The sequence below is a fragment of the Haplochromis burtoni genome, unplaced genomic scaffold (assembly GCF_018398535.1).
Source record: "Haplochromis burtoni strain Fernald_Lab_line unplaced genomic scaffold, NCSU_Asbu1 Contig_545, whole genome shotgun sequence".
NCBI lineage: Eukaryota > Metazoa > Chordata > Actinopteri > Cichliformes > Cichlidae > Haplochromis > Haplochromis burtoni.
Window position 1 is genome coordinate 44,812 of NW_024582906.1, and position 13,501 is coordinate 58,312.

General features: G+C 40.2%; 2 protein-coding genes across 3 annotated transcripts in view; one reads left to right on the plus strand and one right to left on the minus strand.

Annotated features, from left to right (window-relative positions):
- The window catches only part of LOC102309817, a 12,797-nt gene extending 12,165 nt beyond the window's left edge, over positions 1-632 (minus strand). Inside the window, exon 1 of the mRNA XM_005947659.3 lies at positions 611-632. The gene's annotated coding sequence lies outside the window, so the exon portion shown is untranslated. The remainder of the gene's footprint in view (positions 1-610) is intronic.
- A 5,070-nt stretch (positions 633-5,702) lies between these two features.
- si:dkey-12e7.1 (uncharacterized protein LOC557553 homolog) lies at positions 5,703-13,415 on the plus strand. 2 transcript variants are annotated; one of them, XM_005947662.3, is made up of 4 exons: positions 5,703-6,100; positions 6,560-6,611; positions 9,366-10,000; positions 11,995-13,415. In XM_005947662.3, exons 3-4 carry the CDS (start codon positions 9,437-9,439, stop codon positions 12,580-12,582), a joined length of 1,152 nt encoding a protein of 383 aa, XP_005947724.1. In that variant the 5' UTR covers positions 5,703-6,100; positions 6,560-6,611; positions 9,366-9,436; the 3' UTR covers positions 12,583-13,415. The 2 variants fall into 2 exon arrangements, with proteins under 2 accessions (XP_005947724.1, XP_005947723.1); XM_005947661.3 differs by lacking the exon at positions 6,560-6,611 and having other exon boundaries at positions 5,715-6,100.
- Positions 13,416-13,501: the final 86 nt, after the last annotated feature.

The following is a 13,501-nucleotide window of genomic DNA, read 5'->3' on the forward strand; positions in this document are numbered from 1 at the left end:
TTTATGCAGTAAAAAAAATCTCATTAACATTAAAAATGTATTTTGTAAGAGTAAGTTTAATTCTTTATGTAACCCCTTTGTATCCCCTGTTCACCGAAATCTATTTACGAACATACGTAAAGATATTACACATAAAAAATACACAGAAACACTGGAAATCAGTTTTTGGCAGACAATCACTTTTTGGCACAACACCCGGCTAACAATAACGGTGACATATAATATCGACATTTTAATGTGAGAATTGATTCTAGAACACAAAATGACTGCTATCGGAGGAATCGATATTTCAGGATCGATCCGCACATCACTAATACATGTAGCTGTAAGAGACAGAGAGATCTATATCTGTGTGTAGACAGATAAGATAACTGCTCTACGGTACTGAACAGGTTTACTTCAAGAAGTTATCTGAGCCAAATAAGCTGATACCAAATCATTAGGGTTAGTTGTGTTCTAATAGTAGAGTTGAAAGCTGAAACATGCTTTTTTGATCCATAGAGTTTGTTACATTGTTCACCTCACTGCCTAAGCTGCCACAGAAACTCAGATTTTTATTATTAACCCTAATATGTGTAAAAAAGAACATACAAAGAACAAAGAAACTTACCTACGAGGCAGCAGAGCTGAGCAGTGGTAAGAAGATCTGACACGGTTTTATAACCATACCTGAGCATGTGACCACTCTAACTCCTCCCCTTTCCTACCTGATCATATTACATTTATACTGACACAAATTACCGTAAATGGTACCTGAACCAGCGAACAATAATCCACGTCACACACACTTTCAGTTTTCATTACTCTGAAATAGCACTAAAATTTTTCATCATTTAATTGAAAAGTGTTAATAATAAAGTCTATATTTTATTATTTTATTATATAATATTTATTATATCATATATTAAATCTATGTAACAAAGTCAGCCTTTATAATGTCTATTTTAGGAAGGTACAGGAGCAATGTGTCGGTTAATGGACTTATTGTAGTATCACTACTACAGTGGTTAATAAACTGTTTACTTATATTACTTGCTAATTATTATTATTACTTATTACTTATTTATTATTACTTATTTATTATTTAGTAATGTTATTACTTATTACTTATGTATTTCATATATGAAATAAAGTAATCTTGATTACTGTGAGTGTTATCTGAACCAGGTAGCAAAAATGTACAACACTCACACACTCTCAGTTTTGTTTCTCTGAAATCACTGTGGGTGTGCTTAAGTGTTTATGAGTTAATCGGAAAGTGTTACATATCCTCCTGCCTGCCACACAGCGCATCCTGACACTCAGGAAGACTGCAGCAATTACTTATGATGTTCAGCATCACGGAAACAGTCATGTTGCAATAGTGTGCAAAACCAGACCTAAGAATGACTGACGTAACAAGTTAACAGAGTGACATTTATTCACTATAGCAAAAGTCATCTGTAATGAAATACACACATTTTAGATGTAAGCACAGGAGGGAAAAATGAAAGCTTCTTAGAATAATAAAAGCAATTTAATGTCATTAAAGAGTGTCTATTCTAAAGAGTAGACAATTACTAGTCTACTCTCAACATTCTATTCTACAATACATATCTTTGTAATATAAAAGAGAAAACATAAATGTGATAAAAAAAAAATGAGATAATTGTAAAATATAAAATAATGAGGTACACATGTCCAGCTGGGATAATCACATCAGGGTCTTCTTGATGTGATGTTCGTCTGTTTCTCTGGCCGCTGCATCTGTGGGGACGGCGTTCGCTGATCCATTTGTGATGGTTTATGGTACACATCAACTTTTAAATGTCCCCCATTATTGAGGAAAATCTCACAGTCTAAGAACCCTAACCTGCCACTTTTCATTTCCTCCCTGGTGAATTTGATGTGTTGGTGCACCAAGTTGATGGAATCAGGGAATTGTGGTACGTCCTGAGACTTGATTTTCACCCAGGTGTCAATGACTTCCAGGGTAAAATAACAAAGCCCTCTTTTCCACTTCTTCCATGTACAAATTGAGCACAATGGGTGAAACTAGGGAACCCATGGACATCCATGTTTCTCCCTGTACTGACCCTAAAACATGTGGAATTAAGACACTGTTCAAAGAACAAACACACTTGTTTGGTGCTGAGGCTGGGGTCATCCTCACGAACTACCTCCACTGCTTCAGTAATAAGTTTTATTAGGTTTCTGTTCTTAGAGTGATATTTTAATATGAGTCTAGCTGTATGGGCTTCCCCAGAAATGTGATTTACATCTTTAAACCTTGTGCTAACACTCTGAGAACTATTTCAAAAGAATCAGAAAAAAATTAATCTATCAACTATTTTGAACACAAATTATATTAAAATTGTACAAGTATATAAGACATGTTATTTGCTCGCTTCTTCTAATCACAGTCAGGCAGGAGTTTAATTTCTGTTAAAAAAATATACAGACCTGATTAGCCCGTTATAAGCATCAGCACCTGAAGCAGGAACAATAATGCACAACACACACTTTCAGTTTTGTTTCTCTGACATTCCTGCATCACCTGAGGAAAATGAATGTGTGTCCTTTCACTGCTTTGAGTTGTTAGGTAAAAGTTTTACACAGCCTGGATTCAAGGGAAAGAATCAGCATCACTGCAATAGTTCATAAACTTAAAACAGGTTGTGTTTAAAAAATGTTGCCTAGCTACACTCACCCTGTACACCACCTTACAGACTTCAGATTGCAGTGTTTGCATAAGATGTTGTTCACCTGCGTGCACCTTCCTCCACTCTTACAGTGTCATGAAAACGTATTTGACCACATCCTGATTTCTGATGTTTTTTAAAAAATATTTTTCACACTTTACATGTTTCAGATCAAACAAACATAATATTGATGGTAAATGGCCTGTATTTATATAGCACTTTATTTTGTCCCTATGGACCCCAAAGCGCTTTACACATTTAGTCATCCACCCATTCACACGCTGGTGATGCCAAGCTACATTGTAGCCACAGCTGCCCTGGGGCGCACTGACAGAGGCGAGGCTGTCGGGTTGCCCGGCCCTCTGACCACCACCAGTTGAGCTATTAAGAGGTGGACTGTGATCACTGTCCTGCTGCATAACCCGAATGAGCAGTTACAGCAAGTTGTCTAGATCCTGAAGCAGCCCCAGACCATCACACTGCCACCACTGTTGGAATCTTGGCAGTGACACCTTGTGGCGAAAGCGTTCATTACAGCCACATGACTGGCTGCCCTTTGACGTATGGCAACACAACAGCATAGAAAAGCCTGATTTTCCAGATACCTGCTGCATTTTAATGTTTGACTTTGTGCTGACTTTAGAATAACCACCATGTTTGACTGTTGGTTTCTTCTTATGAAATGCTGCTAATTAATGCCAGATGTGACAGGATGTAAACCTTCCAAAACCCTTTGTCCCTTCAGTTCACATAGTATTTAAATGTGGAATATTTGTGGAAATATTTCTTTATTTTATTTCTTTACTTGGGCAGCGGTGGCTACCACCACAGAATTCATTTTTCAAGCCATGTGCCAATACAGAGCAGAGCGGCTACAGTTAGGTCCATAAATATTTGGACAGAGGCAATTTTTCTAATTTTGGTTCTGCACATTACCAGTAAATTTTAAACAAAACAGCTTAGATGGAGTTGAAGTGCAGACTCTGAGCTTTAATTGGGCCTGAACAAAACAATTACACAGAAATGTGAATAAAGTATTTGGACAATTTGCATTACTCAAAATAAAATGTTCATTTCAAATATTTGTTTGAAAACACTTTGCTGTAAATGACAGCCTGAAGTCTTGAACTCTTGGACATCACCTGGGTTTCCTCCTTTGTAATTCCACTTCTTTGCTTTAATAAACTCCTCAGTTGTTTTGGCTATATGTTTGGGTCATTCATCTGTATTACAAAACACCACCCCATCAATGTGACTGCATTTAGCTGGATGTGAGCAGACAGCATGTCTGTTAACACCTCAGAATTCATTCGGGTGCTTCTGTCCTGTGTCACATCGTCAATAAACAGTAGTGTCCCAGTGCCACTGGTATCCATGCTCGCCCAAGGTATGCTTTGAATCATGAGCTGCTCCATGTTTTCTCCATACTTTTTTCTTCCCATCAGTGTGGTAGAGGTGGATCTTGGTTTCATCTGTCAAATGAACTGTGCTGACTTGCACCTTGTGGTGAATCCTCTGTATTTACTTCCATGCAATCTTCCCTTTGTGGTAAACTTAAATATGTCCATACACCTACCTCCTGGACAGTCTCGTTTACTCGGTTGGCTGTTGTGAAAGGGTTTCTTGTCACCGTGGAAATGATTCTTTGATCATCCGCCAACAGTGGATGAGCCGTGGACCTCCAAGTCTTTTTTTTGCATTGCTGAGTTCACCAGTGCTTTCTTTCTTTCCCAGGATGCACCAAACTGTAGATTTAGTCCAAAGATCCAGACTTGGAGGCAAACCTGACCAATGGAAGATTGGCCCTTATTTACATGGTAGCAACAAATCCACAGCGATAGTGAAAACAGCTCTGTAATGAATCCAACAGCAAAACACAAGGGCAGACAAACAGTACATCACAGAAAAGAGTTAAGAAAACTGAGGACTTAAATACACACAAGATAATAGCTGGCAAAACAAGATCAAATTTAGCACAACTACGACAAGAGATTATTTAAAAAAAACAAAAACAAAAGAAAAAACAGAAAAACGAACGCTGAGACTAAAATGAATGAACTTGACAGGCCAAACTAAACACAAAGGCTAAACTGACTAAACATAAAACATATGACAGAAACACATTAGACATGAAGAACATAGGCGTGCAGGAAAAACTTGAGAATAACAATGAAATCGATGAATACAAAGGTATTAAAAAAAACTGAAAACTACAAAAGTAGTAAATTCATCCCACTCCCATCCTGTTTTCTAGCTTCAGGAGCAGCAAGAAGACAGCTGTACACTTTCAAAAATAATCAGGAGGCAGGTACAAGTAAGTGTGGAGGAGTCCAAAAGACAGTCCCCTTGTCTGTCACAGGCATCTCATTTTGTTTTGTTTTTTTACTCATGTTTAAAGTGCCTTTGGGTTTCTTACAAATCTAAGTAATTCATCAGCATCATCATCATTATAATAATAATAATTATTAATAATAATCATCATTAGTATGACATTCTCACTGTGGACTCCTCAGTCGTTCTCCTCAGGAACAATGGAAGGTGAGATGAACTGTGTCAATGTGAAGCACTGAATTACAGGCTGATGTCAAAACAGGTGACAACTCTACTGGGGATGTTTCAGAGAAAGAGGAATCAGCACTGCTTCTGCCCCACCTGGAAATCCTCCTATATTTTGAATGAAAAATGCAAAATCTTGCATAAATATTTTTCTCATGCCTAAAGATGAATAAAAATACTTGAATATGAATAAAAAATTTTTTGTCCCCATAAGTGACTGTTGGTCCCCACAAGCATAGTTGAGTGCCAATTTTTCTGTCCTCACAAAGATGTCTAAACACGCACGCACGCACGCACGCACACACACACACTGCACAGGCTCCTGTCAGTACTTTATTTTATTACTTCCAGCCACCGGGGGGCGCTTGTTATCGTTTTTTCTCTGAAGCCAATGCTTCCGATCCTCAAATGCTTCATAAAATATCTTCGTAACTGTTTTGTTTACGTTTCATGATTCAGGAGATACGATATTTTAAAGATAGTTCTCTTTCTTTTCTCTTTTTTCCATTAAGCCCCGCCCAGCCGTGCAGCGATGAGAAACAAAACGTGCGGCCGAACGCATGCTGATGACGACACCGTCGACGATCCACAACAACAAAACAACAACAGAACTCAGCTGTTTGCTAGCTAACTAGCCGGCCTGGTTGTTCAGCGCTGTTCTCGGCAGTTTCCCGTCACTCTGGTTTAGCCGCAGAAGTTTTAGAGCTGCTAATACGTCTGGCTATGAAATGGTTTCTAGAAAACCCTCAGTTATGTTCTGCAGTTGGGTTTAATTTTAACTTCCTTTGTCTCATTTTTGCGGGCTTCTAGCTGATTAGCTTTACGACTGAGGACGGAAAGGAGGCTGTCTGCTCGCCATAAAGGTAACCACTCGCAACGCGCAAAAAACAAGCGCATAATGTCCAATGCGGTGTTAGTGCGCAGACTGTGAAATAGTCTAAATGTTGGCCTGTTGCATTTGAGAGAAGCTGGAAGCGAAGTATGAGTGATGGTGGGCGAATAACGGAACATTCAGCGCACCTGTGCTCAGGTTACGCTGTCACGTGATCTATCCTGTAACTTCACTCCTGCACGTTATCTGAAGTTATTAAATGTGGAAGTAGTAGCGTTACAAAAACCTGGTTGTTGCTCTATGTGCAGCACCTTGATCAACCTGTGTCGTTTTTAAATACATTTACTTGACAGGATTTCACAGGAAAAGCAATAAAGTTGCACTTTAAAGCAAAAAGACAAATTAATGGGAACATGTTCTGCGTATGTCTTTCTGCTCTTTATTTATTTTTAGTTTTTTAATTTAATTTGTGGACTCCTTTTCGCTTAAGGCACCTTTCTTATGATTGGCTGCACCAAGCAAAGTGGAGGCTTGAACGGCAGGTGGGTGTGGCACACGGATATCCTCATTCTGTCAAGGCGTAACAGAGCTGACCTCTGACCTTTTGGCTCACAGGAATTAGTTGTAGGTACACTGACGTCAGTATTTGAAACTTTGTATTTAATGTGACAATACACTACTGAAAGAGCATGATGCATATGACAGATAAAATGATATTTTGGCAGTGCTCTTTTCAACTTACAGAATGGGTTGACTTTATGTTCCTATTATATGTTGTTGTTTAAGGTGTTTCCTCCTGGGTTTACATTTCTATACTTTATACGTTATCATCACACAGGCACAGTTAATGGTTTATATTTCTCAGAAGTCAACTTGAAATGACCCACTGGCCAAATTTAGTTGGACAAAAAGCAATATCTTTAAGAATGAGCCTGGTATTTCTTTAAAAAATATTAGTATCCACAGCAGGGCTTATAAAACTGCAATGTTACATATTTGTAGTGTAGAAGTGGCTAATTATTTTGAGTGCTTCATTTGTATGTTACAAACTGATTAGGCCTCAGTCACACAGGCTTAGAAACAGAGTAATGCTGTGAATTGCCTGACCAGTTGGCAGCTGTGCACCAAACCCTCCCTGCAGGCCTCGACTGGGACAAAAAAATCGGCCCGGGCATTTTAACTAGAGACCAGTCCACAAAGTATTATAGGAAAAGCCATAAAGCCTTTGAATGAAAACAAATGCTGCTGTGACAGTAATGTACACGCTCTTGTTGGTATATATGATTTCTATACATTTTATATCAGATGACCACTTTGGTTCTAAAATTTAGAATTAATTATTTATTAAAAGCGAGACATTTTAAATGAGAATAAGAAAGAAAAGTATTTCTTTGTGCCCCCCTGTCCCTGTTAATACCCTACCTGGCCCCCTGGCAACACTTTGCTAGACCCGCCCCTGCACAGTTACCAGCTGTCAGCTGCTTAGAAAAGGATCCTGGTGTTATTTGTCTCTCAGAAACAGTTCATAACTTCCCTTCATGTCACCTAAAAGGTAAACATGTTTCTCAATCACCTGTTGATGATTCAGTAAGGACATCTCCTGGTTTCATCTTCATGTTTCCCTCTCACCACATATCCAAACCGATATCATGACCAGCAGCTTTTACAGCTGTGGCTCCAGCAAACATCAGCTGATACTAGAAATTAATATTAAATAAATTCTAACAACAGCTGATCAAGCTTAAACGTGCTGCTGTTGTTTAGCGTGACATCTGCTGGTTTCCTCTTTCTGGCACAAAGTGGGCGATAAACAAACAAGAGAGAAAAGCCGATCAGCTGATCATTGATCAGTTTCATGATTGAAGTAGCAAAAGGAGAGGGAGGGGAGAGAATGAGAGAAGAAGAGGCAGCTGCAGCGTAAAGAGATAAATAAAATAAATCCAGATTTGTGTCTTTTTCTTTTTCATTCTAGCTGAAGTACGGGACAAATCGCGTTCCTTTCCACCTCAATACCATCTTCTTCTGTTTGTCTGTGATAAGACTGCTTTCAGAGCAAAGGGGAGGGTGTATCTGACCTCGGCTGTAACCACTCCAGCCCAGAGTCGATCATGAAACACTGGCCAATCCACCATCTTTCATTGTTTATACTGTTACAAAAAAACAAAACATTGGCCCACCCGGCAAATGGCCAATGGCCAGTCCAGCTGTGCCTCCCTGTGATTGGTGACTGCAGTCACTTGTAGCTTGCATGGGAGGCATTGACTTGTCTGCAAGAACTCACCATTTACTCTCCAAGCTGCAGTGAAATTTGCAGCTGCCATCAGCCTCCTGTAACCACTCACTCATACACTTTTTACCCCTCAGCTGTAAAAGGCTGATGGGCGACAGGGACACCCAAGATTGTGAATGCGACAACTCGAGAAAATGGCAATGAAGGACTTTCAAATTGATACCATGTGTGTATCTAGTAAAAACAGATGAGTTTGAATCTTAGTGACATCGGCCTCAAAGTCAGGGGTCAGAGGTCAATTTTTCTGACTATCTTGAGAATGCGATAACTTGAGATGGAAGTCACTTAGGATTATTCAATTCATATCTACTAGCAGGCTGAGGGGTACCACTGGCTACTTTTTTCCTTTACCATTTGGTGGTTGCCAGCTGGGTCACTTATTGGTCTGTAGCCCTGGGTGACTGAGGCCTCGAGCAGCTTGTTTCATGCTCATGAACTCCAGCGAGTGTCATAAAACTGTTTTCAGTTACATTAAAAAAAATTGTGGGCATTGACCAGAGAAAACAAAGAGAAGGTGCTTAAGGTCTTAATCTACGTTGTCCATAAGATTCTGTAACACTGAGAAGGCTTTAGAATCTGTTCTGTCCAAGGGAGGCCACGGCAGATTTATGGGTGAGATTTAGGAAAATCAGCGAAGGTATTCACGTACTTGGTGAAGGCAGTTAAGCCACAGTCTTTCAGGAATACTAAGGTTCAGTAAACAGCTCCACAAACCATCATCAGGCAGGCCGCGTTGTTAAGTTTTACCAGACTGGCAAAGACTGTAGCTGAGGACGTTTCCATGATGTTAAATGTAAAAACTCTTACTAACACTCTGAATTTAAGGAATTCAGCGAGAATATAAACATGAATATTGATGATGAGGATAAACGATGCGTACAAGACACATAGTTTAGTATAAAAATCACACACACTGGCTCCTGCAGAGATTATTTTATTCCACGTTATCATCAGCAACTTTGAAAAAAAATCTTATTTGTTTCTGCTTCATGTTTTTATCTTGAAGGCACTGATGCAACAATGTTTATGGCAAAGTCTGACTCCAAAACCAACTGGTGGAGATTCTGACCCCCACCAATGACCACGAATATTATTTCTTCACCGTTCATCATGTCCCCACGAAAAAGAACCCTCGTCCCGGTAAGCAGCCGGCGGAAAGCAGCGGACGACTATTTCCCCTTCAACTTGCTGCCGGTGGAGTGCCAGCTGCACGTCCTGTCCTTTCTGAACGAGGTGGATAAGTGTAGCTGCGCCCTGGTTTGCGCGAGCTGGAGCTGCCTCGTCCGCTCGTGGAAGCTGTGGCGGGTGGCCGACTACTCCCGTCGTGTTGGTTTCCACCTCGGTCAGGAGGGGTTGCTCGTTTCCAACCGGGAGTTCGAGAGGTGGAAATCCTGGGTCCAGCACTACACCTACCACCTCATCTCCCGCCGGGCCAGCCTGCTCACGCTGAGGGCCAGCTTCGACCTGGGGGATCGCTGCAACAAGTGGGGCGAGCTGCTGAGCCACCTACTGGACAATGTCCACTGCAGAGACCTCAGCCACCTCGACCTTAACTGGACTTTTACTCTTTTAGAGCCGCTCGACCTCAGGGTCCACTCCAGCCCCAGTTCCCACCAGGATAACATTACCAAAATGGACAAGGTAATTTGTTTCTACTGGTTTTATTTTCTAAGAACTGCCACCTTAGACATTAGTTCAGGTAGAAAGAAATAAGTTTTCTTTATATCAAGCTAGAAAGCAAACAGTATATCAGGTATGAGTAGTCAGTTTTTCTTTATTTTGTGCTTTTTTGTGCTGTAGAATAAAAGAGAAAAAGAATCAGGCATATTGTTGCTCTCTGGAGGTCTGAGCACAAACCCACGATTATATGATGTACAGGAGAGCATGAAGTCCTTATTTTTAGCAATCAAATTTTAACAGAGGCCATCCTGAAACAGGAAACAAGTAAATGCCCCAAAACAGCTCCTCCTATTGTACATGTCAGTGCACATCCCACCTAAAAATCCACAGAATCCCATCTGACTTAAACAAATAACTACATGGTCTATAACAGATAAATATTTCTGTTAACTCTGCATAAGTCAAATCTTTTCACGTGGCTCTAAATGGGTCCCCAAACAGCTTTGCCTATTTTGCGGTTTCTACTGAAGTTTGCAGTGTTTTTTGACGTAGAAAGTTAGTGATATTCAGCGATTTCAGGCCTCAGTGGATGAAATAACTTCAACAAGGATCAACTTCAAGGCGACTACTAATTAGAGCACAGGAATCTGCTGATTGATATGTGATAAGGTAGTTCCTGTGTCGACGCCCATTTACTGAGTGTTCATTTTAGTCAATTTTTCCCCAAGCGAGGCCATTATCTTTGTGCCTTTTTAAAGTTTGTTCAGTTTTTATCATTAAAATATGGAAAACATCCTAACTCGGCAAAATAAATACAAAACCATAAAGATGGAAAAAAGGAGACAAATTACATTTTAAAAAATAAATAAAAAAACCTAAATGTGATGCAATAAGGAGCCAGTCCAGTAAGTGATGCAGAGGGTGCTTCAGTTAGTGTTTATTGTCTTTTTTGGAAATTCTATTTGTGGCAACTGTCAGGTGAACAAAAAAGACATCATATTCAGACGATACATGCATCAACAACAGCTGCAATTTCACCAAGAGTCAGAGCATCACAGCGTACAAGCTACACACCTCATGTCACCACAGTCGTTCATTAGATTTATACTAGAAGGTAGAAAAGAGGTGGTTCCCTGTACCTGAGTCCTCATGATCGTAGCGCATCATACAGTCTTATTGAGGGTTTGGGGGGGTTTCTTTATTATCTACATTAGCGAAAAGTAGCAGGCAATAAAACAGAGTCAGAAGCACGTAGGTTATTTGTCCATAATTGTTCGTGATGGCTGCAGCCGTTTGGATGAGCTCTGCGTTAGCTGATGAAGGAATCCAACCAATGTGTTGATTCAAAATGACCTAAAACAGCAGCAAGTTTGGATGCATTTCACGACAAGCAGATGAATAATCCAGGTAACAGAAACATTCCTCCACAGTAACGTGTCCGGGATTAAACTACAAACAGTGTAATCCCCCCACATTCCTTCTTGCAGCTCAGATTAACACCCAGCACCTTTAACCGCTTTGCAGCTGTTATAGGATTAATGCATTCTTATGTTGTGTATCGTGCGGTCCGTGTAACTGTAGATGTTTTATTTTCTTAAAGATTTTTACTCAGTTTCAATTTATGCTTGAATTTTTTATAAAGGGTGTGATGACATCAGTATTCAGATGGTTTTGAAGCCTTTTAAGGTCTGAAGCTCAAATATAGCATCTGCTGTCCCACATGGTGCAACACTGAGACGAAGATATGTTTTACATTTGGAGTACCAGTCCACTTTTACATGTTTTTCATAGTGAGTGAGTATGAATCCATAGGGAGAGGTAGATTTAAACCCTATCGTAAGAGGAACAGAAGGAGTAGAGGTGTTTTCTGAGAAGCCTGGACAGCACCGGCTAACTCATTTTGCATAACTGGTTCAAGTTCCACCTGCAAGTGAGGCAAATATGAATGCAAGCATCCATGACCGGCAACGCTAATGTGTCACTTGTTTTCTTTTCTTTTGTCTTTGATTTGTCAGGTGACCCGCTTTCAGGAGCTGCTGAGCAAGCTGACCCAGAACTGCCCACGCATCTCCAAGATGCGCCTACATTTTGACTGGTCGGATTTGTCCGTGTCGTTGCTCACGCAGTTCCAGCAGCTCCGAGTCCTCGAGCTCAAATACTTCTGGGTCTTTAAATGCGTGACTCCCTCAACGCTGCAGATGCTCATCAAATCCCTGCCTAACCTCAAGTCTCTGACATTAAACATCTTGGTGCCGCTGAGGAACCTCGGCATCTCCTACACCCTGGAGTCTCAGTCTCTGGAGTTTTTGGACGTGTCTCCGAGCCGAGGCTTGGTCTTCTCCTGCCTTAAGCTGCCAGCCCTGCGTGAACTTCGAGCCAAGAAGATTGTCCTGCGTGTCACGCTGGACCGCAGGACCAGGACGCGCATCCAGAGCCGCTGGCCCTGCCTGTACCACGTCCTCCGGGAGGGGACGCCGAGGCTTCAGGCTCTAAACAACGAGAGGCTCCTCCCTACATGGAGAGAGAAAAATTACGGAGAGCTGACTGCTATCCTGGAACAGTCCTGCTACTGTGTTCAGCATCTAGACAGCTGGCTGTGGTAGTCAAACGCATGACATTACATGAAGTTCTTACAAAGGAGCTAAATATTGGTTTTACGTCGCATTTTTATTATTATTATTGTTTAAAAGAACTGAAGACTCAGAATAACAAACTTGTTGCTGACAGAAGCAGATAAAAGCTGAGATTTGATAGAAAAGTAGTTTCCAACTCTTTAACAGAAAGCTGCTGTTCCAGTTGGAAACGCTGTCCAAATCCTGACAAGGCAATCACCCACAACACAGCTTTCTTAATTTTGTCCAGTTTTCTCAAAGCTTAATGTTAATTCTGTGATTGAAAATCTGCTGGAAACATTTGTAACGCCCACAAGCATACATTGTAGCTACAACTACACCATGAGATGTGTGCAATGAGGCCCAATACCAGAAGACAGCGTGTACTGGTGACGATTAGAGAATAAAGGCAAAATGTTTTAGATTTATTTATAAATTTTATTCTTAAGAAATAGAAATCAATATGGGGGGAAAGGTGTCAGCACTAAATTCAAAGAAATGAAGGTAAGAAAATATTGACTCTGGTAAAGTCTTAAAGTATGACTGCTTCATTCTGAAATTATTAACTTTTGACTGGGAAAGACACTTTCTCCCTCATGAAAATATTTTAGCTCTATTCTATGAACATTACATGTGCAGATCTTACTCTAAAACTATTCTCTCGCTCCTCAGTATAAATCCAGAATAGGCTTGGTTTCAATCCCAGAAATATTGTGGCTCTTCTTAATATATCAAAATGTAATTTTACAGCTAAAAAATTGCAGTTTTTATTTGTATTGTGTATATGTATGTATGTGTGTGTGTGTGTGTGTATGTATGTGTGTGTGTGTTGTATATGTGTGTGTGTGTGTGTATATGTACACACACATATATATATATATATTATATATATATATATATATTATATATA